Source organism: Lacerta agilis, chromosome 6 (assembly GCF_009819535.1).
Source record: "Lacerta agilis isolate rLacAgi1 chromosome 6, rLacAgi1.pri, whole genome shotgun sequence".
NCBI lineage: Eukaryota > Metazoa > Chordata > Lepidosauria > Squamata > Lacertidae > Lacerta > Lacerta agilis.
The window spans coordinates 56589155-56616954 of NC_046317.1; the positions used below are offsets into that span (position 1 = coordinate 56589155).

At 42.0% G+C, this 27800-nt stretch overlaps 1 protein-coding gene across 2 annotated transcripts in view; it reads left to right on the plus strand.

The window, feature by feature from the left end:
• The window catches only part of RASSF5 (Ras association domain family member 5), a 108790-nt gene that overhangs the window by 12994 nt on the left and 67996 nt on the right, over positions 1-27800 (plus strand). Inside the window, exons 1-2 of one of the 2 annotated variants that reach the window (XM_033152873.1) lie at positions 9526-9847; positions 23021-23142. In XM_033152873.1, coding sequence (XP_033008764.1) covers positions 9694-9847; positions 23021-23142 — 276 coding nt within the window. In that variant the 5' untranslated portion in view covers positions 9526-9693. Of the gene's footprint in view, positions 1-9525; positions 9848-23020; positions 23143-27800 lie in introns of those variants that run through there. The other variant, XM_033152872.1, reaches the window with a different exon arrangement.

Here is a 27800-nt window from a genome sequence, read left to right on the forward strand (position 1 = left end):
CGCCAGGTTTCACCCTTAACAAGAAACTGCAACTGCTGAAAAAGAAACCAACTGTCTTATAAACCTGGTGCAAAAGTCTTTCGGAATTCCAGCTGAGTTTTTGAGTTATGTATATACAAATATACATTTACAGTCTCTTTATAGTGAGCGGTATGGTATCCGCAGCAGAGTGTGTATGTGTTGTCAATAATTGCTTTTTCTTATCAATTGCATGCAGAAACATATTTACATAGACAAATTCCATATCCTGGATATACAAGTACTGATGAAAGTCTCTAACTGAAGCTGGGGAAGATTTAGTGCCAGACATCTTAACTAATTATTCTAAGTAATTCTCTAAATTGTTAGATTGTGCTCTTTTTAACAGCAGAAAAGCAGCAGCAAGTGCTGACTCCGAAAGGGGATTTTTTCTTGGTGGTTTTTGGGTTTTTTTAATGGGAACTAAAACAGTTCTCTTCAAATCTGCACATCATAACAAAAAAATCCCTTCTTGATGCCATTCTTCATTCAGCAGACACTCCCTTTCCAAAAGAATGATGTTGGGCAGATTCCTCTTTTGCCTTTTGTGCTACAATTAAACATGGGTGTGTACTAATCAGAGAGAACTCATGTCAAAAGTGCAAATGCATGGTTTCCTTTTGACGTTTTGCTTTCTGTAGGCTTTGGGGGAACAAGCCTATTCCAACAACTCCTTCAGATATTGCTTTTGAGGATGGCTGCTTATCTTGTCAATGTTTAGTTCAAATCCTGACCAGTTCAGAGAGGTGCATGTGAGACAAGGCTTGTTTGCTGCAGAAGGCAGAAGGTCCTAGCAGGCAAGGTGCTGAACTGGGCTATTCAAGTTCACATAGTCAGCCTGCAAACTCCCATTCACTTGAACCTGCATCCTCTTGCACCTGTTGTGGTGTGAGAAGGGGCTTTCCTCACAAAACCAGTTGCTGAGTCCTGTATGAGGAATATGCAACTAAAAATAAATAAAGATGAGCTCCTTTTTGTGCTTCACTGATATTTCAATGTGAATCACCAGGCATGAATTTGTTCATTATTAATCTGTACTGTATACTCTTTAGGTTATGTTAAGTACTATAGAAATAAATGACAATAATAATGATGATGTCCAGGACACATCCGTTCTGCTTTTCTTCTGAGGGGAAGGGAAAAATCCCTTGTCACAGCTGGTATAAGGAACTGATGACCCACAGGGTAAGCCTTAGGATACAGTGGGAAGGGCCCAGGGGAGGACCACTCCCTGGGAGGAAAAGAGATATATTTGTTGTGGGGTTGTTGTTTTTTATTATGCCAGGACATGGAAAGGAAGTTGAAACAGACCTGGCAAATGTTAAATTGTCAATTTATTCAGCATGTGTAGTACAGGCAACTCTCAACATGATGCTGGGGCCTCATAGAGTCAAAACACATTGGATTCAATAGCGATCGGGATTGCCAAAGTATTTTTTCCTGGACCCTTTTTATTTTTTAAAAAATTGCCAAGCGTGTAAAGCTGAATGGGCACAAGTTAAATGTGGGCAAGTTGGGAGTTACTTGTAATGCAAACTGGACCACTTCAGCTTTGTTTGTGAAAGTGGTTGTGTAATTATGGTTCTACACAGGGTTGGCAGGGCAATTTAAGTTTCCACCTGAGCAATTTACAGTGTCTCAGCATATTCTAGGGATGTCCTTATTTAATAGGAGGCCTTCATTTTGAGAAGCTTGGAATCTTCTGAGGACTTCAGGTGAAAGGGTCTTGGAGTTGAGCACCTGCTCCTGAAAACCAATTGAGGTATATTGGACATGTTAATGTTATTTGAGTCATTGCAGCTGCGCCATATATACACTCTATTATTATTCTAGGGTATTGTGATGCTGAGTAGAAGTACAGTATGTGTATCACTGCTACACCTCTGCAGTTGAAAACTGTTCACTATGGCCTACTGAATAACACTCTCAGTTGCCCAGGCTTTAAAGAAGATTGTTATTTCTCTTGAAATAATACCTCCAGAATTGAACTGCTTACAATTATCATTTTATTAGCCTTTCCTTTTTTAAATAAAGCATGCCCAGGCTCCCCCCCCCCCAATTTCTCCTCTTCTGCTTTCCTGGTTAGTGCATGCAGTGATTTGCTTCTCCCCCCCCCCCCTCAGCAGACCCAGGTGGCTGGCCAGCCAAGTGTGACCGTTGCATTTTGAGAGACCATAAAATACTGATTGCTCCACTTGAGTGTCTGTGGCATGTTGCTTGCAATCTAACCCCAAAGCAGCTGGTAACACAACTTGATGTGCCACTGGAATCTCAGTCAGATCAGGTGGTGGAGCCATAATTCTAAGTGACAGAAACAAACCTTTGGTGTCAGATGCTCTCCCTCATAGATATCTAAATTACCCTCTTCTCTCTCATTTTAAGGAAATCTGTGTGCCGTTATTGATAGGGGAGAGTCATGGAATGTATAATGCCTAGAACTTACTCTCATAATAATATAATAACATGTGGGATGCTTCATTGGAATCAGGCATTGGTTACACCTGCACCTTTGGCAAGTGAGTTTGCTTTCTGGTTAGGTATTACCCAAACAAGCTGCCTTGAAATTGTGTTTGGAGCATAAGATGCTGCCTTTGACCATTGGTCCATCTAGTTCAGTATTGCCTAGAGTCCCTGCTCTACACAGGCTGGTAGAGGCTCTCCAGGATTTCAGGATTTTTGCATTTGCTACATTTACAGCCTACATTTCCTCCAAGGAGTTCAAAGGGGTACACATAGTTCCTCCACCCCCACCTCACCCCATTTTATCCTCACAATAATCCTGTAAGGTAGGTCATGCTGAGAAATGGTGACTTGCCCAAGGTCACCTTGTGGGTGAGGAGGGATTTGAACCCACATCTCCCCGGTCCCACTCCACTGCTCGAAACCATTGTGCCACATGGGCTCTTGAGGTTGAACCTGAGCTTGAGGTTTTTAGCATCGAAAATCATGCTTTCCCCAACAATTACACATCCTGAAATCTAGCCCCTGCTGGAGCACTGTGTGTTTATTTTAATTTGCATAACAGCATCTATGAGGAGAAATTCAAATGTAGTAAGTGTGTTCTGTTGCAAACACTCTTTGGATTGTTCGTAGTTGACTGTGTGAAGAGTGAAATGTGTGTTTTATCCCTAACTGAAACCAGAGAGAGACATTGGATGGGAGCTAAGTTGGCAGGTTGCCAAGAAGCTGCAGCTAGACCGACATTGTGGCTGAGGCTGACTGTGTAACTTGTGAGATTTCAGTTATGAGAGTTGGCAGTAGGATGCAATTGGTCAGGATGTTGCAACAAGTCCTCCAGTGGACGTTCTAGTCAGAAAAAGCACATGCTCCTGTTGTTTGAAAGGTCAGTTGGGCAACCTTTGGGAAACTGAAGAGATTTGCCAATGGACTAAATAAGAGAATCTGAAAAGCCTTTAGACAAGCCTGTGAGAGTGTGGAGGTGCGAAGCAGCCAGAATCCAGACAAGAAAGGAGCTGAGGGTCTTTGTGGCAGCAGGCAGCTGCTGAAAAGGAAAGTGCCAACATCTCCAAACTTGAAATCACTGAAGTAAGAATCTAAGATGGCTTGCAAAGGAAAATGACCACTCCAGCACTAGTTCTTGGGGAAAGCTAAATTCATAATACCCTCACAACAATCCTGTGAGGTTGGTTAGGCTTGAAAGACAGCGACTGGCCCAAGGATACCCACTGAGCTTCATGGCTGAGGGAGGATTCAAGTCCTCTCTTCCCAGTTCCTAGTCTGACTTTCTAACCATGATCCATTGAGCAGGCTCTTTTACAAACAACAACCTGCTTAGTCCAATTAGGTGCTTTGTTTTTTTTAGGATATTGGGAAGTTGCTTCACTACAAGGCTTAAGAGGTAGCTGTGGCTGCTGCTTCTTTGCATCAGTTGCTGTCCTTGTCTCTTGTCTGCCCTTAAAAGCAAGCCCTGCAATTCTTGTCACACTTCCCTATGATTCATGGAACTGTGTAAATTTTTAATAACCCCTTTGTCTTTTGTAAGTGTTTGTTTTAGGCAGCTCATACCTTTAGTAGGTGTGGGCATTCTTTTGACAGTACTATCCAGGAAATAATAGCTATAAGAGAATTTCTGTTCTGCCTTTGCTCCTACAAACAGGAGTGGGTAAGATTAATTTTTTTCACCTGCTGTGGCGGCTTTTGACTCTTCCTGTCTTTAGTAACACACACACACACACACACACACACAACCAGGTCTCTTCCCCACATTGTTTCAGATGGGATATCTGCTACTCCTCATTTATGGTATACTAATCTGCTTGGTTTTTTAAGGTTTGTGGGCTTTTTACACTTTTTAAAAAAACAGTTCTGAGAATGGAGGCAGTGGCTTCATGAGCAGTGGCGGAGGAAGGGGGGTGCGATGGGTGTGGTCCCTGGGGGGGTGACATCGCAGCGCTCCCCCCCCTGGATGCCTTCTGCGTGGATGGTGTCCCCATGGGCAGCTAGCCCCGCCCCAGGGACAGTTAGCTCGACCCCCGCAGGCACAACATGTGCGCCACCCCGGGTGCCAGAGCAGATAGCTCCACCTCTGTTCATGAGTGACATAGGAGCCAGTCAATCAGTGTTGTGTATAATGCTGCTCTGTGGAAGGGACAGGTGTAGCCAGTCAGGACTGTGTACAGCTCTACTCTGAGGAGAGGGGGAAATGTGGTTTCATGGTTGCCACGAAATGTAGCCAAAAGTATGTCCAGAACACAAGCTCACTTTGTGTGTATGAAGGGGTAAATGGGACTGTGCCACTGGCCCCAACCCCAAAGTAATGTGGCTTCTCCTTTCTCACCAACTGACACCCATCTGCTAGGCATAGACACCCGACCCAAGGAAGCCTATAAGAGTTGACATCCTGATCACAAATGGTTCCAGTTCCCAGGGAAATGTATATGTGTAGTCTTTGGCTCAGGCATTCATGACCTATGTAGGAGCAGCCAATCTGTGACCCTCCAGATGTTTTAGACATAGTTTAACCACTCTGTCCTAATGCATTGGCAGTGTTTGAAATTAGCCAGGCGCCTGTGGCATTTTGCACCTGGCTATCGGCCACTTGCGACCAAGTGAAGATGCCTGGGTGCCAGAATGGTGCCTGACATTTCCACCATCTGGGGGTGCATGCCTGGGGGATCATTGGATCTTGACTGTTTTCACACACTAATACCACATCTATCAGTTATATTTTATCTGCACAATCAGAATGAATTTCAGGAACCAAAATGCTTTTTCTGGACTTCCGGCGGCTGGCGCCATTATGGATGGTCGTGGGCTGCTTCGGTTGCGAAGCACCCAGTTCATCCCGGGGGTCAGGAGCCCTGCAGCCGCATAGCGGGGCTTCGGTTGGGGCGCGGGAAGAGCGTCCCGTGCCCTGGGCTCCCCGGCTGTGCCCGTAGTGCTCCGAACCCTTCCCCCGCGCCCCCTGTAAAGGGGGAGTGGGGGTGAAGGGACCACGGAGCCGGGCTTTAGGGGACATGCCCCAACCGGGATGTTTACATGCGGCGGCAAAGTCCGTGATGAGCGTCTCTGTTCTACCTGTCATTAAGGAGTTGCTAAGAAACCAGAAGCTGTGAGTAATTGACTGACTCTTTGTATTCCGGGAAAGCTCTGGGATTAAGAAGAAAGGCAGCCCGCCTCTCTCCCTTCGGGTGGAGAAAGAAATTAACTCTTTAAGTGACTGCTGCTACAACAATCAATAGAAAGTATTTAGAATTTGAAAGCTGAGTCTGTCGAGATCTCCTTTTGGGGGTTAACTGAGGAAAAAATATCTCCATTTGAAGTCTTGGTCTTTATACTCTGGCATCGGAAGAAATGGCGGCGATTTGGACTTGCGTAGGAAAAAATTGAGACAAAGGAAGGAAAAGACAGGAAACGTAACTTGATACCCACCTCCCCCCGAAGATGTTGGACTTTGCGCTTATGTTGGCACTGAAGGACTGGGAGGAGGAGGAAAAGCTTACTGTCTTTCAACTGGAACTGCTTGATCGAAAATTAAGAGCCTTGAGTGCGATTATAAATGGAAAGAATTTGTTTTCCACAGAGGAGGCTTTTCGAAAGTTTTATTCAATGGAAACAGACTTTTGCAAAGAGCTGGAAGATGTGTTGGAAGGATGGTTGGAGATGGCTGAGCAAATCCGAATGGAACAGGGGCCGATTTCAGGGGGTGGCAGCAGCCCTGGAACGGAAAGATTTTTAATATCCAGACTCCGAGGTGGCAGCTCGGGGTCGAGGGACATAGAATCAAGATTTCTACAAGAAGAAGAAGCATGGCACAAAGGCACGGAGAAACTCAGAATGGAGAGGATGAACATCTTGGAGCTCGATGCAGGGTTTGTGGTGGTTGCAACCTGGATCTGTGGACATTCAGAAGAATATAATAGGAGATCCGGTTCTGGTGAAGGACAGGAGAAGATAATGGACAGAAGGGGAGTGGGTTGAACCAATTAATGTGTAATATAGATGGTCTGCCATGGCATCCGAAATCGGAGTGTGAAGTTTGTTAATCATAAGTCTATTTTAAATAAGTAAGGAGATATTGAATTTAAGTTAAAGCAGCATGATAAATGATAGAAGAAATAAGTTTAGCTGTAAGAATATTTGGTTAAGTTTTAGGTTATAACGCAATGATTAAGACAAAGGTGTTTTTTCTTTTTTAAGTAAAGTTAAATTTTTATAGAGAAAAGTTGTTAAGGAAATAGTGTACTGTTTTAAAACCGAAGGTGTATAGGCGGGGGAAGTCAAACGTCAAGATTTGGAACTAGAAATTTTTTTTTTAGTAAGGTATACAGATAAGAAGAAGAATCCTGACATTATGTGTATTTGTATTTGTTTTGATATTTGTAGGTGTGGGGGTTGGGTTTGTGTTATTTTGTGAAAATGTCAATAAATTCTGTTTTAAAAAAACAAAAACAAAATGCTTTTTCTGGGCAGCCTGAGCAGGAGCAATGAACAGTGTTATAGTTAATAATAATAATAATAATAATAATAATAATAATAATAATTTATACCCCACCCATCTGGCTGGCTTTCCCCAACCACTCTTGTCTTCACTTCCCCCACCCCACTGCCCTGCTCACAGTTGTGAAGAATATTCCTGGGTTATCAATGGCCTATGTCACAATTAATATAACAAGATAGGAATAGGCCAATGTACATGTGGACTGCCCCTGAATAAAGTGACTTTTATTTAAGTTCTCTAAGTTCTTAACCTAGCTCAGGGTTGTCATTTGAACTAGCCAGATGTTTAACTGATAATCACAGCCAGTCCATCATTTGAAAAATAAGACTCCTAAAAGTGGCAACCAGACATTCCAATTTGGCAACTGTAACCTTGGTTTAAGGAGCCATTTTGCACCTAGCCTATGTACCCGAGTTTCTAACACTTCATTGTTGTCATCCTACCCTTTATGCACACCTTGGGACCTGAATCCCTGAAGGCTTCTTCCATGCAAACCTGTCCATATGCTACGTTTCTTGGGTGAGGTGGTCCTGATTGTCCTTCAGGCTGCTGAGGTCCATTTTGTGACAACCTGGAGGAGGGTCTTTTGCATTGTAGCACCCAGTTTATACACTTGGATTGAAGGGGGCTACAATACTTACTTTTCCATAGTAGGTTCCCTGCTAAAATCATGCACACCTGCCGCACTCTTAATGTAATATGGGCATTCTTATCTTGCAAATATTTTTCAGGCTTATTGTTTCCTGTTACAATTGGTGTCAAGTTCAAGTACACTGCTAAATACTAATAACAAACTTCCAGTTAATGTTTATAGGCAAATAGGGCTTTGTTTTGTTCCTGCCTTTTTGTAGTTTGTTCAGAAAAAAACATTGTTCAGTTTTTAAGAGGCCAAATATTTACCGGTAAATGCACAGAGTTCTCCCATTTGGTCTATTGCTTATTTGAAAACATAAGGCCATAATGAATGTGAGCATTGAAACAAAAAGAAAATATTGGTATATTGATATTCGATTTTACATAATCAAGGTATTGCAAATAGTTGTTTTGACTTTCAAAAGGCAATGGAAGGAAGTTTAATTGAGATAACCTTATCACTTCATAGCCATTATATAAATTGGTGCTTGATGGCTTAATATTTTCTGACCAAGCTGTTCAGTAGAGATTGGATATTCTCATCTAGGGCAGAGAAGGTTTAATGTCCCCCTAGGGGTTAGGGTGAATGTGATTGCCTGGAGAGTGAACCTTTTGTAAGCCACAAGAGGTTAAGCCTTTTGTCCTACAGAAGAGTAGTAGTTAGGGTTCTAAGGCTGCAATCCTTCAGTAAACACCACTGGACTTAATGGGACTGAGTTGGTGCATACGATTGCTTTGTAAATGTATTTCATTTGTGTCTGCAGGTGTTTTTCTGATGGGGTGGGGAGCAAAGAAGCCAGTCAAATGTAACGAGCATCAGGGGACAGGTCTACCTTGATGGCTGAATGGAAGTGAGGTCTAGGTAGATCTGTCACCTGAGAAACTTGTATTACTGGCCTGACCTTTCATTGCATCTCAATGGGTAGGCCTGCTGTCCATCAGTCAGTAGACCTGAGTATGCCACTAGACATGTCCATACCAATTACAGCAACGCTCACCAATATTTTGACAGTCTTGTTCTTTATAGCTACTCCTGACAACTTGTAGGCTACTTCCAACAACTTGTGGGCAACCAGTAGGGAACATAATTTAAGGCTGAGGGCCACATTCCCTTCTGGGCAAACTTCCGAGGGCCACATGCCAATGGTGGGTGAGACCAGAGCCGAAAGTGGGTGGAGCAGTGAATGGAAATGTTGCCTCTTTGTACACAAAACTAATTTTTAAATGCATTCACACGCCACTCTGCGTCCTCCATCTAGGCATGCACGAGGCATTACTGAAGTTCAAGGACCCATTCCAACCAAGGAAAAACATTTGGGGGGCACAGCAGGGCCAATGTGGGGTGTTACCTGGGGAGAGTTTGGAGAGCTAGTCAGAAGCCTGCAGGGCTGCATTTCTCCCTTTTGTCTGAGGCTCCCCACTCCAGCTAAGTACACTTAATTAGACTCAGTAGGACTTACTTCTGAGGAATCCACTAAAAAGGGGGGGGGAATATCATGCCATGTAGCTAGTTCTAGAACAGTGCTAAGACACATATTTATTGCCACAGAACAGCTGGCTTTGTATTTGTAGCTAATCACCTGTTTAAAACTTACTAACACCTTGGAGATGAAGAAATAGGTTACTTGGCACTTTAAGGTTACTGTTTTTATTGTACTCTAAAATAATATTGAGATTAAACTAAAATACTGACAGTAAATAGGAGCCAGCAGGCTGAGAATATTTGAAAGAAGCTTTGCAAAGAAAGGGATGGTTCCTGTTCTCTCACATTACCATAGCCTCTTCCGTTAGGTTGCTTTATCTTATCAGGCAAAAAGCCCCAGAAATAGAAAGTTTTCCATGCATTACAGGAGCAGCCATGGAAGTTTGTGGACTGTGGTGTGTGCTTTTTAAAAAAATGCTAAACAAAAAAGTGAAGGGCAGGAGCTAAAAATCAACACTATATTGAGAGCTCTTCATTTTGCAACCTTAAGTTCCGGTGAACATGCATTTGCTGCTTCCAATAGCATTCCACATTCAAGCACTGCCTGCCTGCCTGGGTTGCGTTTGCCAGAGGAGGCTATTGATCTTACGTTAGAAGAATGACAGAAGGGAAAGCAGAGGCTGCAGCTTGCTTTGGATTAGTAACAAAGAGAATACGCAAGATCTTCAGGCATTTCCCTAAGTCAAAATCATGGTCCGAGGGTCTCCACCTTCAACTCAAGAGGCCCAGCAGAGAGGCCTTGCTGGCTAAAGGTAGGTTGAAATCATTCCAACAAACTTCTGCACCGATTCTAATAACAAACCACAAGATATGGGGCAGTGGCTACCAGTAATGTGTACTCTAGCTTTAAGGTGTTAGTGCCAAAATGTTGATGCAATTGGGCAGTCCAGTCATGGGTATAACAAAAACCCACAGCAATGGGAACTTTTTTTTTTTTTGTTACAGCTCATACCAGTGGTGCCTCAGTACTTGCGCTTCAATAATAATTTGGTTTCAAATGCTAGACTTCTAAATGTAATAATGTGTCCCTTAATCATTTTCAAAGCATAATTTTGGTCCTTTTACCTACGTTGTGTTTTTCAGATCATACTTGGGCAAATGGAGTTACCAAGGCATTTTGTGTATGGACTTTAATGCTGTAAGCAAATGTTTTTTCTGGTGTTCCGTTTGCCATTTAGAACTCACTGCTAATGAGTATAAGAGGCTGAAAAACATTCAAAGTCATGGAAAATATATTAAGACATGTTTCTGTGCTCTGTTTTATTGCTCGTGCTAATGGCATCCTCCTGGATTCTGTTATTTTGAACATCAAACACTGAGTAGATAAGATTTTTTTCCCTTCAGTAGTCTGTACATTGAGAAAACCATATGAACCTTAGTTTTCTAAATATTTTATATAGGGAAATGGCATGTAAAATGAAGCCGAACCAGTTCTTTAGGGTGAGGTTGGCATGTTTGCTTCTAAATAAACCTACCCTTGTTCATCTGTGACCTTTCAAGTTACTCAGAATCTCTGAGAAGGGGAAAAGATTAACTTTAGAGGATAGGTAGAAGGGTTATATACAACTCTAAATATGTTAGAATTACGTCGCTTTATTCTACAGAGTTCGTATTGATTACTTGCTGCCCCAATTTCTTTCTTTATTCTGTGTAAGACTGCATAAGTGATGTATCCAGGTAGAAACCTGCCCATAATTTTCATCATTATGGATATCCCATGACCTTCACAGAAACCAGGTTTAGCAACTGACAGCATGAAATGGGAACTGCCTTAGTCTTTCAAACAGGCCAACAATTATTCAACAATCATTTCCCTTCTTCATTTTTTGCCTCTGAATATGAGATGGAGTTATGGATTTAATAAAATCAATCAAACATGGATAGCCTAACTGAGGCCAGTGGGATAGCTGTACTCAAGTGGTATCCTGCTGCTGCGCAGTCTAGTATAAAGCTATCAGAATTTTCACCAACTAATTCTGATTTTTAGGGTCTCAAGTAAGTGTGGGGATTTATTTATTTTTTGGACACTGTGGTTGAATTCAGCATATTAAATCACATCCTTTGTTTAAATTGACAAAAGAGGAGACCATCCAGCTATTTGGGGGTTTCATCATTTGTCCTTCCTAGAAACATGGTGTGATGATGTCTGCCATTTTACAGCAATTATATATATTTCAAGCCCAAATAATTGCCTTTTGTAGCCTTCTTTTTACAAGCCAGGGATAAACTTTTCTTGGAATAGGTGCTTCTGTCTAGTAGTTTTATGTACTTACTTCATTTTGGTTTGCGTTCTACAAATGCTGTTAACTCAACAGAGTTATGTATGCTGTATCTTAATAAAAGTTGGTTTAGTCAGTATTCCTGTTGGGTGTGTTCCAACTCATTGAGTTTTAATGATTTATGATACAGAATTTATATGTAGACACCAGACCTCAGGACCGTCTTACCCATAGGTGCTAGGGGTGCAGTGCACCCGGGCGCCGGGCTCTCAGGGGTGCCAGGCTGAGTGTCCGGGGCCCGGGAAGAGCCCGCCCGTCAGTCGGAGCACCGCGACGGGCTCTGCACCATGAGTTCGGGGGTTACCGAGCCAGCGAGACACTGAGGCAGCTGACTGGCTCCGCCCTCCTGCATGCCTGGGACTGGGCAACTTGGGGGGGGCACTGGATGGATTTTTGCACCCCGGCGCCGCATATGCTTAAGACAGCCCTGCCAGATCTTCAAGAACAGATTTTCATGTATGTGGTGCATAAAGCCTTTGCTGCCACTTCCAAATATGAAAATAGACCCAGGTGTTGCTACTTGAATAAACTCTGAGCTCTCCTGATTGTGCTAAAATGTTTCCTTGTTGCAAGGTATATTTACATTGTAGTATATTGAAGATCAAGCTTCCCACAGACAGTATAAAAAGGCCATGGGATATTTAGTTTCCTGATTTTAACAGGGAATGCAACTTATTCTATTGAAGTTGTGTTGCGAAAAAAATTGTGTTTTTTAAATAAAAAAGAAACAACACTTGAATATTTGTGTACAATGATGTGTCTCGCTTCCAGTGGCTCTTTGTGAGCAATGTCATGTGGCTTCATTCTAAAGCATAGACTGAGTTTCTAAAATTAGCTTTCTCAGCAAGTCACTGAAGTGATTATGCCCATTCAGGAGGTGATAGTGACCACAGGAGTGTTGCTCTTAACCCCCTCCCCGAAGAAATGCCAAATGGCTGCAGAAATTGATCATTGACACAGTAATGAAAGTGTTAGGGTTTCAGAGTAGGCATGCATACTTTGAACTAGTTGTTTGCACTGGAGAACAATAAAACCCAGATTCTTGAATTTTGGTTCAAGCTTAGTTAGCATGTATTTTAGCACTGGAATATATAAGGGGAGGACCAGTACTAATAATGTAATTGCTAGAGACTAAATGGAGTAAAGGAGAAAGGCACTATAAAAGTGCCCTATTCATTAAGTGTGGAGCCATAATGTGACAATTGCAACACTGACTTTTAAACCAGACTTAGTGTTTTAATTCCATGGCGTAGCACTTTCCCCCTCCAATTGAGTTATCATTCTTAATAGCTTCTCAGACTTAATTAAACACATGGGTTGCTTTGTCACAAGTTGCATTTCTCTGCAATCATGAATTATTACTTTTTATGGAAATGCTTGGAGAGAGAAATGGCAAGCTTTTGTTTGAGTTGTGAGACAATACCTGTGCAGAAACAAAATACAGTGATGGCATGCAGGCCCTTTCAAAACAGAAGAGTATGATAACCAAGGAAAATATTTAGAAAGCTGCGCATGATCATGCTTGAAGTAATAACTTTCTGTAGAAGCCCAGCATTGTGCAATCAACTCAAATTATAACACATCTAATAAAGGATTTGCATTTGGTATGTAGTTCCTTACAGAGGCACTATCTTCTTAGGGAGATTAAGGGGACCCGTGCGTGATGCTGTGCAATGCTGCACAACACTACACAATGCCCTGACATTGTGTGTGTGATGCCAGGGGGCAGAACCTAACACCTCCTGAATATTGAGGGGACTCAGCCCCCTTAAAAAATACTTTGGGGGCCTTGGCCCCTAGAAGTTGGTACACCTGGTTTTTTATATCCAGCTTTTACTGTCATTCACTTTGTATAGTACCGGTAGCTGTCTCAGTATTTTTTCTTGGGGTTTTCTCATGCCTTGCCCATGCCTGTACCTGAACATTTTTTTTGTCTCTTTTGCTACTTCCATGATTTCTGATGAAGCAGTATCTTCTGTTTATGTCTCGGGCTCACTAGCTATGGCAGACCAACACGGCTACCTACCTGTAACTGTAGCTGTCTTCTGCTTTTTGAAGTTGTTGCAGGTAACTATAACTAAACAAATACAAACAGCTCTGTTTCTTGCCTTTCTTTCTGTGGCAACCTTATATCGACATCCCATGTGCCACATTCTCACCCTTCAACCAATGAAAACAGTAGCACTAATTCTTTGTTTCCCAAGAAAAGTTTTTCCCCAAAGCTTTGTCATCACTTTTGGTTTCTATTCTGCTGGGTTACAGTACTTTTGGTTTCTAGTCCTGGCCACCCCCATCCCCACTTACCCATCAAAAAGCAGGTCCAGGTCCAGCAGTAGCTGCAAGCTCCTCAACTGATCATAAAAAGGTGCTTCAACTCTTTATATTGTCATTGTGTTTCTAGGGTATCCAGATCTTACAACGTTTCCACAGCATCATTAGATCTAATGAGTTGCCTGCTGGCCCAGGAAGGTTTTCCTCCAGAAAATTGCAAAGAGTTAAAGTCTGGCAGCTACTCTCAGTAGGATCCCTAAACCTCTCATAGATCACTCTAAACCTATTGTTGACTAGCTGGATTTGTGGGTGTCTGTCTACATTAAAATAAATAAGTACATTTAGGATTCGAGGGGGCAAGTGCCCCCCTGCAGAAACCAATGTGTACAAACTAACCACTTAGGGACAGGGACCCAAGTTTCAGGGAAACTGCATATCTGGTTTTATGGGAAAGGCCAGTAAAGCCAGATGAGTGCCGCAACCCCAAAGTCATCTGCGACTGGACTTAACTGTCAGGGGTCCTTTACCTTTACCTTATCATGAACATGCAGGGTTATTTCTGGTGAGGTGGGAATTATAGAGAAGGTTTTGCTCATCTCTAATCTTAATTCCTTGGTAGATGGAAAAACGCAGTGGAATATAGGGACATTAAGCTTTGCAAAGACAGGCGGAATTATAGCTGTCATAAATATTGAGCAAGTGGGTTTGGATTGTTTATGTATCTTACATACATTGTAGATATCAGGAGAGAAAATAAAGAGGATGGACTAAAATTATCATTTTGTGTATGTTGTTGATGCTAATGTGGCACAAAGATGGTGTGCGATGGGGCAACCAAGGAATCTCAAATCCTAATTCACTAGGGCTCAGATGTCCTACTCCTTCCTCCCAATTTTTGATCTCCCCCATTGCTTATAAGACTGTTGGGCATGTAGCACAGCTTAATGCCAATGAGACCTCTCACTACCTGCTCTCTTAATTTGCTCCTCTGAGACATAATAACTCACCATGTGCAAACTTATGTCGTGCCATACCCATATTTTGATTGCTTAGCAATACCCCTGGTGTGTAAGGATTATTACTTAGCAATACCCCTGGTGTGTAAGGATGGGAATGAATTTCTGTGTGTTGGAGTAAAAACGTTTATTTACTGTCTGTGTGTGCTGCTTTGCATCTCGTATACATACTGGTGATGTGTTAAAATAACCCTGAAATGGACATTCAGCATACATCGATGAATATGCCCTACTTTTCTTCATGCTGTTCGTTGCTGCAGCTGTGATACCATATGCCACTTGGTGCTCCAGGATAATTGTTTTAGGATCAAGATGTCAATGCTCATCAAGAGGTCAATATCATGCTTGGGTAGGCTGGAAGACTTTTGAATAAAGATGGGTGATCACCCACTTGCTTGTCCCCAAAATCAGTAGCATTCAAGTCAAATACTCCACCAATACCACATTTTGATTATTATTTTTTCAAATGTTCAGCTGGAAACCTTGAGTAATGCCATTTCCACATCCCTCTAAGTCTCACCACCTCTAGTTTTCCTTTTGAGGTGAACCAAACTCAAAGTGGGGCTCAAACTTCTGTCCCCTTCCCTCCTCTTATCAGTCCTGCCCATCTCCAAGAAAGAAAGAAAAAACTAACTTGATGGAAGTAGATGCCAAGTGGAGGAGGACCAGAGATTGGGCCAAAAGAGGTCATATGGAGGTTCTCCTTGGTGGCCAATGATATGCTCTGTGCATCACTTCTTGGTGGTGATTATGAAGCTTAAAAGTCAAGTCCCATCATCCAGTGGAAAGTTCCTTTCACTCTTTAAATTAATTATGGACACCACCACTACTAGATATCAGTGTTATGTTCAGAGGCAGGATTCTTAAAAATAAGAATCTAGGTTCAGACTATGTATAGTAGGCATGCAATTTTATTCTAGAGTATCTTCCTTGTATAACATTTCATCAAGGCTTGTGTTCTTCCTTACAGAATTCCCTTTTTCTGTTAGCCTGCTACTGGTCCTGTGGGGTGGCATTGTCTGTGCTTGGTGCTGAAATCTTAGTCTAGCACAAATAATGAATCTGCCATAAACATTAGAATCAGGATTGCAGCATACGAGAAGGAGGAGAAGTTAAGCCTACTTCCTCAGTGGAAGAACCACCAGTCTCTTATTGGAAGCCCTACGACTCAGGGGTTACAATCCTACACCTCAACCCCCTGAGAGGGAGAGTCCTCTGCATTGCAATTATGACTCCAGCCACGCAAAAGCTAATGATGATATAATAAGGTGAGGTTACTTTAGTCAACCAGGCAACCATCTCCTCCAGGCAGGTGGAGCCTTCCACATACATTCCAGGCCTAGTAAGCCTGCACAAGGCTTCAGTTGATTCTAACTGTCTGCAGAGACAACATCTTCTGTAGCAACCTCAGGAGGACGACATTTCAGCCTTCATGGCTCTCCTGGAGCTATCCAAGGTCCTGTCCTTGCCTGCTCTCTACTTACTTGTTTCTCCTGCAAGCTCCCAGCTACCACCAAACTGGACAGGGGAGGATAAGCCCTCTCCTCTCTAGTGCCACCCCTCCCAAAAATTATTAGATAAGTTGGAGAGAAACAGGCGTTTGGCTCTTCATGTTTTGAGTTGACCCAGAAAGTTGGGGTGAGTGCCTTGAGCTGTTAGTTTTGAGAAGACCCTCTTCTGGATGGTGGCCATACTTCCCTTTAAGTAGGCTAAGGACCAAACTACACATGACATTACTAAGCACCTTGTTTGCCCTGGAGTGAAAGCTTCCCACCCCCATAGATTGAGTCCCCTGCACTAACAATCAGGAACCTGGCATGGGGGGGTGGTTGGGGGCTTAAACTTTTAGCTCCCTGCTGAAGTCCTGATCCAGGTTGGAGTGAATGAGAGCTCCGCGCCCCCCCATATGCAAACTGCATGTGCTGAGGCCACAGCAGGACTGTCCAAAAAGATATTACTACAATCCACCATTTGAAAAATTAGTGGAAACAAAAATAGGAAGAGAAGTTAACTAGAATGTATACCATGCTGTTGAATAGCCAGAAGGTGGATGAGAAAGCATATAGGAGGAAGTGAGATAAAGATCTAAAGAAAATAGCTCTAGAATAAGTATTGGAATTTTTGCATGCACAACGCTCATGGTTTTCAGTGCTAACTGGATTTAAAGACAATTTCCTGAAAAGGAGTAAACAATAGAATTTAACAACATGGAAGATGTGAAAAATAAGAGGTAAAAGGAAAGTGTTGGGCATGCCAGCAACCCCAGAGGTTTCTGCAACATGTGGAGTGTAAAAAAGTATATTAAAAAGCTGCTAGATTTTGGAAGATGGTGCTATAATTAGTAGTTGTTCCAGGCAAAAGTAGAAATGGACCCAGTTAAATTTTGTTAATAATAGTGCACTAGTGAAGAGACCAATGCCCATATTATTTATACTTTTTACTATTGCAGGAATTGAATATGCAAGATAGTTGAAAAGTAATAAAAGCTTCTCTATCACAATACTGATGGGGAGAATATGGAAGCTGATAGAAATTAAATGGACTGTGCTTGTGAAAGATTCTGAGAATTAGAAGAAAAAATTAAATAGCTGGGTTCTGGCAGTTCAGTACATTAGACAAAAGATTGGATTAAAATGTTCAGAAATAGATTTTTTGTTATTATGAAGTATTGGAGTAATAAATAAGAAAGGAAATGTAATGTAAAAGTGTTGATGGATGTTTTCCTTTCCTTTCTTACTTTCCTTACGATTAATGGAAACCCATTTAGTGTTAGTGTGTAATTAAATAAGGAGATGCTATGTAGTAAGGCAAAGAGGAAATTGCAGTGTGTGTGTGAATTTTGTTTCATCCTTCCAGGGTCTCACATTCCTAATATGTCTGCTGTGTTACTAACCACACATTTATAGTGTTCTTATCTGGACCTTAAATGTCCTTAATACCTTGCATCTACCCTGTTGGTGTTCTTAATATTTCTAATGGTACTAATACTTTTTGGGTTTTGCACTTGTATTTTATGAAGCAATGCTACATGTAAACAGTTTTGTATTGTACATATAATTATAATAATTCATTTTAAAATACATTAAAAATACCTTTAAATGTGCATTTCTGTCTTTGGCATAGGCACACTCCAGCAGGCAGGGAGAGATGCTGAAAAGCACTTGAAGTTTTTAAGGTTGCCGGAGGCACCAGAGGCCTTGCACCACACCTGCCAAAATTCCTTCTTTGGCCTAGCAATTAAAGGTGCAGTAGTCTTGCATCCTGCCACCCTTGAGTGGCATATGTGAGTGATTTTCCTCTTTTTTTGCGTGGGTGGAGCAAAAGCTCAACAAATTTTTGTTTCCGGATTTTTACCTCCTGAAATATGGCAACCCTACTTGAGTTTAATTAGTTGTTGAAATGGCTAGGTATTTCAGACCAAGGTGGTGACTTGAGCTCTAGAATGAAAAGCTTGCTGGCGTTGTATTGGTCCTGGAATCTCATGTAATGTGTACATTCATGTTTGAGTTACAGGTAGGTAGCCGTGTTGGTCTGCCATAGTCAAAACAAAATAAAATAAAAAATTCCTTCCAGTAGCACCTTAGAGACCAACTAAGTTTGTTCTTAGTATGAGCTTTCGTGTGCATGCACACTTATCTGAAGAAGTGTGCATGCACATGAAAGCCTCATATGAAGAACAAGCTAGTTGGTCTCTAAGGTGCTACTGGAAGGAATTTTTTATTTTATTTTGTTTTATTCATGTTTGAGTGTACACACTTATTGTTTGACTTGGGAATGTGCTCGCACCTTATTTATTGATTTGAAAGTGGATTGTGTGCCCATTCATGCTGCAAAACTCAGAGTTCATTATATGAAATGCATATAAAGTGGGTGAGGGAGAAGCTGCCTGCAAGAGAAATAAAGCCTTTAATTTATTTTTACAAGGTTTCAGTTAAATGTGTGCTCATATTGGGGAAAGTCTGAAATTGATGCTGTTGTCTGGATTTGATGCACAGAATCTCCCTGAAAAAGTACTTGATAAGCATCTCATACTAGATAAATTAACTGATACATTGCCTCTCCTCTTTTGAGTTTGTGAATGCACTAGTCAGCTTCAGAAGTTCCTGATGCCAATTTTGGCTTTTGGTCCCCAAGTGAAAAATCAGTAGAAGCATAATTAGTAATGAGTCTGCAAAATTCTCTGCTTAAACCGGGGTGGAGAAACCCCTTTTAGATGGCAGGCCAGACCCAATGATGACCAACTCTCAGTGGAACACATTTGACAGGTAGGTGGGTTACCCACCTGTCCATTCCAGCATGTCATATGATGTCAGGTGGATCTGCCAAATAGCTGAAACAGTGCAGCATGCATTTAGTGCTAAGTTTTAATGGCGCTGAATGAAAGGCACACTTGCAAAGGAACAAGTGGGAGTGCTCACTAAGGCTACCAATTGTTCCTTTGCAGCTGTGACTTTACCCAACACACACCTGATGATATGGCTGTGGGCTAACAGTCTCTTGAACCAAACATTCCCCATGCATGACTTAATAATGTATGTTGGATGGAGGCTGAGCTGACTTGCATTGGGACGCTAGAGCTGTCTTTTACCACTCTTCCTGGCTCTAGGTCAGTATCAAGGCATGGCTTTGAAGAAAGTGGAGGGTGAACTGTAGTAGCCTTCATCCTGCTTTCTAAATATTCCCTGGTTTGGGAAGTGTTTTTATTTAATATATATATGCCACCTTGGGGCAGGTAACCCCAAAGTGGTATAAAATAAAATAAAGTAGATTGGAAAAAACAGTGATTCAAATTATTTATACCCTGTCCATCTGGCTGGGTTTCCCCAGCCACTCTAGGCGGCTCCCAGCAGAATACTAATAATAATAACAAAGCGATAAAACATCAAACATAAAAACTTCCCTAAATAGAAGAAGAAGAAGAGAAGAGTTTGGATTTGATATCCCGCTTTTCACTACCCAAAGGAGTCTCAAAGCGGCTAACATTCTCCTTTCCCTTCCTCCCCCACAACAAACACTCTGTGGGGTGAGTGGGGCTGAGAGACTTCAAAGAAGTGTGACTAGCCCAAGGTCACTCAGCAGCTGCATGTGGAGGAGTGGAGACACGAACCCGGTTCCCCAGATTATAAGTCTACCGCTCTTAACCACTACACCACACTGGCTGCCTTCAGATGTCTTCTAAAAGGCAGAGAGTTATATGAAGTGGCCTTCCCTTCACTAGGAACTAGGAAGCTCTCCTGCAGAATACCAAAGAAAGTGTCCAGGCCAGTCACGATAATTTAATTTTAAATTTTAAGTTATTTTATAGCCGAAGTACAAAAACAAAGAGCAAGACGAAACAAAATATTGTAAAGGATCATGATAAATTGATCAGTTGAACAACCCATTAAAGTGAGATAATGCATATGGAGAAAAGAGGGGACAAAACGTAAATTCATTGGTCTAGACCTGGTTGCCCAATGTAGGCGTTCCCATAATACAGCAAGGATGGGGAACCTGGTACCCTCCGGGTGTTGTTGGACTTCTGCTCCCATCAGCCTGAGCCAGCATGGTCAGCTGTCAGGGATGATGGTGCTGGAGTCCAACTTGGTCTGGAGAGCTACAGGTTCCCTATCCCTGCATTAGGAGGATCATTAACATGAGAGAATCTCACCTGAGCAGGTTCCTCAGATGAGTCATGAAAGATTCATGTCAAAATGACTGCTTTAAGTGGAAAATGATTACTCTTCTCCCCTACTGGCTAGGTTTTGCTACCTTGTTTACTAGCCAGCCTATTTCTCACACCACTTTAGAATATATTAATTTGTCCCGAGGTGGCTGCTCTAAGTACAGCATAACTTTGTAGATGATGTTGAGTTTCTCCGTCCCTCACACCTGCTTTTTAATACCTTATTTTACACCTTTGGAAAACGCCTTCTCGCCACCTGGTCCTTAATGTTGATAAGTGAGTTGTTTACAAAACGCTCACAGTTTGTTGAATATAGCAAAAGGACTCCTGATACCAAAATAAGCGCTCGCTTCTGTTCTGTGGCAGCTGCATTTTTAACAGCACTTTGCATTCCAGGAGCTAATATGCATTTCTGAGAACAGACAGACAGAGAAATGCCGGGTAATTACTGTCTTGCTTTTGAAGCCTCCACCACAATATACTGCAGTACTAGAGTACATTATACAGATTTAGTGCAGCGGTAGATGCCAAGCACAATAAACATTTTGCATTCTGGAAGGTATCTGAATTCTGAATAGGTTCGTTTTGTTCCTTCACCTTTCCTACTCTACAGCTGCTCCATGTGCCTGAAAAAACCCACATCTGATTGTTCTGCTGATTTTGTTCATATCTAAAGCAAATGGGCAACATATTCCCAGCTCCTCTTTTTGTCCTGGAAATATATACATGTTAAATAACTTGATCCTAAACATGTCTACTTGGAAGTAAATTCTGAGCTCTGTGGGACTGATTTCCTAGGTGACATGCTTGGGAGGCAGTATGGTGTAGTGGTTAGAGTTCTGAACTAGGACCTGGAAGACTAGGGTGCAAATCCCCATTGATTCAAGAAGCCCACTGGGTGACCTTGGGCCAGTCACTCTCTCTCCCTGCCTAACCTACCGGTACTTCATGAGATTGAGGATAAAATGGAGAGGGGGAGAAGTTTGTATGCCACCTTGAGTTCCTTAGAGAAAATATTAAGCAATAGTGATTTAAAAACCAAGGGTGTGACATTACTCCTGCATAGTTTCTAGTTTTATGATATACAGTTTTCTTGTGTGTGAATGCAGCTTAAGTACCCATATTCAGTGAGATAAATGTTGGTTCCCCCACACTTCCAAAATAATATTTTTTACAAGTGTATGCACAGTGGTCTGTGAGATTTCCTATTATCTGCAGCAGTACCTTAAAGAATTACGGCTTTTCTCCCTCCTCAAGTTATCACTTTTGCGTGAGAGGAATTGCTTGCTATTCCCATGAAAGCAGCGTTTAATGGCCTGCATATACCGTGGCCAGCTGCCTTTACATTTTCATTTTTAATTACAGCGCTTTGCAGGCTTTTGGGTTTATTGATTTCTTTACTTCTCTCTCCCCCCCCTCCTCCTAACTGTGAATCCCAAGTGCTTGTCTCCTACAAGCCATTTGACTCCCTAGCACAGCTTCTTTGCATAAAAGGAATAATGTTTTATTTCTACAGCCATGAATTTTGATGACAATGAGAAGGCAGCTGATGCTCTACAATATTAACTGGAGGGCTGTGTGCTGTGTGTAGTGTGTTAGGCTCTGCTCATGGTAAGAATTGTGCAGTGCGGTTGGTGGTGCAGTCCCTCAATATATAATGTTGCTTTGTTGTTTAGTAATTTTCACTGATTTTACTGGTGGCCCATTCACCTAAGAGCTTGCTCAGATCACAGCTGCTCATGTCAAGGGTATCGTAATAAGATCATACCTGAACTGTACACAGTACACACTGGGTTGATCAAATGTCATGGATTGCCTCCAAGGGATTATAGGAATTATAGCTTGGTGAGGGAGGTGGAACTCTGAGTTAGGCAGTGGTGGGGAACCCAGAGGTTGTTAAACTCCCACCAGGCATAGCCACCATGGCCAGTGATCAGGGATGATGGGAGTTGTAGTGCAGGAACATTGCCGTCAAATCACATCAGTGCCGTTATAAGGATGGAGGAGAATTTTTCTCTGTCTGCATTTTTAAGTGCATTGATTTAATTCATACCTCAGATTAATACACAGATCGGAAAATAATAGCCTTCAGATTTTGTACTTCTTTGAATTTTTTGGATACAATGCCAAAACGCATACTTTGGTCATTTTTAGACCACGTTTACTGCGGCAAATGCAAGTGTCATCATGCCACGAAAAGCCTCAAATTTGCAGTCTAAATGCTACTTTAGATTATGAAGCATATCCTGTCTACTTGATTTCCAGAATGATTTTACCTTTGTGGATGGTTGGGGTGTGTGTGTGTAGCAGCTCCAAATGAGACACTAACAAGGGACTGGATGCTGAATAACTATGATGCCCATGGTTATGAGGTGTATGAAAGACTAGTAATTGCTTATTTATCTGTAGTTATGTAAAATATGTGTATGTATGGGATGTTTAACATGACCCCATTAGATTTTAAATACATTTTTGTGAGATAAAGTAAATTTCACCATGCATTTCTATGTATTCTGAAAACCTGATTGTTCAGTTTGTGGATTCAGTCTTTAGATATCTTGGCTGTCTTCCCTCCCTTATCCCTCCACACATTTTCTCCATCTTTAAAACTTCAAAATGCACACATCGAATGAACCTGTTGATTGCTATTGAACCCATGTCCTGATTTTGGTTCAATTTGTTTTTCCTCCCTAGACTGCAAGTACACATGTCACCAGGAATGCAGAAGTCTCATCCAGCTGGATTGCAGCCAGCAGGAAGGACAGACTCGCAGCAAACCTTCTCCAGAAAATACCCTAACACAAAACTACAGCCAGGTATGAACTGCAGTGTCCCCATGATGCTTGAGGAAGAAAATGGAACAAAGTGATTTGCATCTCTGGAAGCCAAATGGTGCCAGCATGCAGGAATTGCTCATTGACAGGTTTTTGCACACACACTGTGAATGGTATCTCAGCAAAGCAATGGGCCTCTAGTTTCTGCCTTTCCCATATCTGTTTGTTGGGCTGGCGTTTCTTCAGATAGATAAGGCAATGCTTCTGAATGAGAAAATCCTAAGGCTTGCCTTCACAACAAATAGCCTTTCTATGTTTAAGATTACATATAAGGTCAAGTCAGACAATTGGCATGTTACCTGCTGTAGCACCTCCTGTTTTAGAAGCTAAGTACTAGTGTTAATGTGAAAGTAAGTAGGATTCATCCTGTTACATTGGTAGCCCAGGTATTTCGTTTCATGGGCCAAGCAGCATGCAGGGTAATAAGATCAAGAATCATTCCTTCGCTCCTGCAGCAATCTGGTAAAAGTAGCAGGATGTATTTCCAAATGTCTTTTGTCCTGCAGTAAAACTAATAGGGCAAGTTGCCTTCATACAAGCTGTTGATTATGGCAATGGGGCTCCCAATGTAAAATCTCTCCTCTAAACAGAGGGTTTTTGAGGTCAGCCTGTCATTAAGAGGTGTGCACACCACATGCAGATTTCTCTTGAGATTGCACTCTCCTAAAATGCTGTCCCAAAGCATCCTTGCTATAATGGAGAATGCAGCACTTTTCTAATGGGGATTCAACGATTAAAAATACACGAGTCTTATTGGAATGAGGGGGGTGGAAACATAAATTGTCATAAATTGGAGCTTTAGACATTGCCCTCTTCTATTCCTTGGAGCTGAGTATAGTCTGCCCTTTTCTTCATCTGAGGCAGGCCTTGCTGAAAATGAATTTCTTGCCTCGTGGGAAATGCCAAATCTCTCATAACACTTTTCATGCAGTATCAGTCTGAAATATTCAAGTTTTGATCTTTAATATTCTGTGTATGGGAAATCTGAAGCCTTTTGTTCCTGTGTCCTTTCTTTTTTGTGTGTTTTGTTTTACTGCTCTGTGATTTCAATGCCTTTCAGTGGAGTTTGTGCAGGAGAAAGTTACGGGGGTGTGCCTAATGCAGCTGAAACAAAACCGTTGCACCCTTCTCTGTAACAGGTTGCTTATCTCATATTCTGTTGTGAATATCCAGCATGTCCAATAGACTTGTTGCATACACATACTTTGTGATGTGGATAAAATGTGCATTTTCAGGGTTGTTTTACAGATTCTTCCAAAGAAGTGTTTCTCCCCTCCCTGCCAGTGGCAAAAGTATTATCAGCCCTGGTTTAAATGGCATATCTACATGATCGATGCCAAAAAGGCATTTGGCCTTCTTTGCACAAAGCACCTCTCCAGTCTTTTATAATCACACCCTGAAGAAGTTCTAACTCCACTGGGAAAATTATAATTGTTCTTTTACAACAAAGAGCATCTTACAAACCTAAGAGCAGGGTGCTGTGTCAGGATCAAAGCTTTCCTATGAGTACAAATAGAATGTCATTGCCATGCCTGCAGTAATTTGTTGGTTCCCAGGCATTCTGAAAAAAAAGCAATGGAATAATCTCTTGCGCAGAATAATTTGTCTAATGGAGTTGTCTGTTGATTTTGTATGGCCCTACATGTGAAAGCAACCCAGCTCCGAGTTGTTGCTGCACCTCTTGAAAAGAGTAGTGACATCTTTGATTGGTACTCGATCTGGGATATACCTGCAACTTTAAAAATCTGTTCTGGTTAGCAGTATTTACACTCACACTAAACATTTCTGCCCTTTAATGCAAGGATGGTGAACGTGTGTCCCTTTAGATGTTATTGGACTCCACCTCCCATCAGCCCCAGCCAGCATGGCCAGTGGTTAGGGATGACAGCTGTAGACGAACAACATCTGGAGGGCTACTGTGCTCTAATGGAGAAATCAGTGGAGCTAAATGTACATTTGTTTAGTTTGTTATATGAATTTAGAACAAACTGAAGTGAAAAGTCACCCAATAGGTTTTTGACAGCAGCTGTTCAACCCAGTTTAGAAAACACTTGAGGTATCCCACCACAATGCCCAGCTTTTGGCTTGTTTCTATGAACTTCAGACATAGAAAACATTTTAGGAGGGTGTGCACCAGATTTGGACAAATCATTAATCCCAAGCAGAAGCATTGCATTTTGGAAGGATTCTGGGCTTCTTGGAGGTGAAGTGTGATCTGTATGAGACACCCTGGACCAAACAAGGGTCCTCAAAGTACCTTGCAGCACCTTGGTGATTCAGTCTCTCTCTCTCTCTCTCTCTCTCTCTCTCTCTCTCTCTCTCTCTCTCTCTCCAAACAACTTGTCTGCTTACAGGTGGGTAGCCGTGTTGGTCTGCCATAGTCAAAACAAATCGAAAGTTCTTTCTAGTAGCACCTTAGAGACCAACTGAGTTTGTTCCTGGTATGAGCTTTCGTGTGCATGCACACTTCTTCAGATACACTGAAACAGAAGTCACCAGATCCTTAAATATAGTGGGGGAGTGGGGAGGGGTATTACTCAGAAGGGTGGTGGGAATGGGTGATAGGCTGATAAGTGTGGAAAACCTGTTGACGACTCTAAACGGCTGCAATTAGTCTTGCAGGGAAATGCAAGGGGTGAGATGGCTAAAGATGGCTTTGTTATGTATAATGAGATAAGAATCCAATGTCTTTGTTCAAACCAGGTTTCTCCATGGTTTTAAGTTTGGTGATTAGTTGCAATTCAGCCACTTCTCTTTCCAGTCTATTTCTGAAATTTCTTTGTATTAAGACAGCTACTTTGAGATCTTTTATAGAATGTCCTGGGAGATTGAAGTGTTCTCCTACTGGTTTCTCTGTCTTGTGATTCCTGATATCAGATTTATGTCCATTTATCCTTTGGCGTAGGGTTTGGCCTGTTTGTCCAATATAGAGAGCTGAAGGGCACTGTTGGCATTTGATTGCATACACAATGTTGGAAGATGAGCAATTAAATAGTCCTGAGATGGTGTGTTTGATGTTGTTGGGACCAGTAATGGTGTTATCCGGGTTTATGTGGCAGCAAAGTTGGCATCTGGGTTTATTGCAGGCTCTGGTACCAGTGTCCATGTTGAGTCCTGTTTTTGTATTATTGTGGGTGAGGAGCTGTTTGAGATTGGGTGGCTGTTTGTGGGCGATGAAGGGTCTTCCTCCCAGAGCTTGAGAAAGAGAACTGTCATTGTCTAGGAGAGGTTGTAGATCTCTGATGATGCGTTGTACTGTTTTAATTTGGGAGCTGTATGTGATGACTAGTGGTGTTCTGTTATTTTCTTTTTTGGGTCTGTCTTGCAGCAAGTTCTCTCTGGGTATCAGTCTGGCTCTGTCGATCTGTTGTTTAACTTCATCAGGTGGATATTTTAGTTCTAAAAAGGTTTGCTGTAGATCTCTTAGGTGAGAGTCTCTGTCTGTAGAGTTGGAACAGATGCGGCTGTAACGTAGGGCCTGGCTATATACAATGGATTGTTTGGTATGTTTGGGGTGGTAGCTAGAAGCATGTAGATATGTTTGTCGGTCAGTTGGTTTACGGTATAAGGTGGTGTCTATGTGTCCATCCTGTATTTTTATAGTAGTGTCCAAAAAGTGTATTTCTTGCATAGATTGGTTCATAGTTAGGTTGATGGTGGGGTGAAAGTCATTGAATGTCTTGTGGAAGGTGTCCAGGGTCTGTTGACCATGTGTCCAGATAATAAAAATATCATCAATGTAACGCAGGTACAAGAGAGGTTTGAGTGGGTAGGAATTTAGGAAACGTTGTTCTAAATCTGCCATGAAGATGTTGGCATACTGTGGGGCCATGCGGGTGCCCATTGCTGTGCCGTTGATCTGAAGGAACAGGTCCTCACCAAATTTGAAGTTGTTGTGGGTAAGGACAAAATGACAGAGTTTCGTAGCAAAGTCTGCTGTGGTTTTATCTGAAATGGTGTTCCTTATAGCTTGTAAACCATCGTTGTGTGGGATGTTGGTATACAGAGATTCCACATCCATAGTGACTAGAATAGTATTGTTAGGAAGGTTATTCAAAGATTGTATTTTTCTCAGAAAATCTGTGGTGTCACGTACGTAGCTGGGAGCACTGATGGCATATGGTTTCAGGACAGAGTCCATATAACCGGAAACCCCCACTGTAATGGTGCCAATACCTGAGATGATGGGGCGTCCTGGATTTCCTGGTTTGTGTATTTTGGGTAGAAGATAGAAAGTTCCTGGTCGAGGTTCTGCTGGTGTGTTCATGAGGATCTGTTCTTGGATGTGTGGGGGTAGCTCCTTAACAATCTTGTTCAGTTCTTTTTTGTATTCTTCCGTGGGGTCTGAGTCCAATTTTATGTAAAAGGTGGTATTGGAAAGTTGTCTGTGAGCCTCCTGGATGTAATCAGTTTTGTTCATGATGACAACAGCTCCACCCTTGTCCGCCTCTTTAATTATAATGTCTGGGTTGTTCCTGAGATTATCTATGGCTCTCCTTTCAGCATGGTTTAGATTTTGTTGTAAGCGATGGTGTTTTCTGGTCACATCTGTTTGGATTCTGCGGCGGAAGCAATCGATGTACAGATCTAGTGTGGTATTGCGTCCATCAGGAGGGGTCCATGTGGAGTCCCTTTTAGTG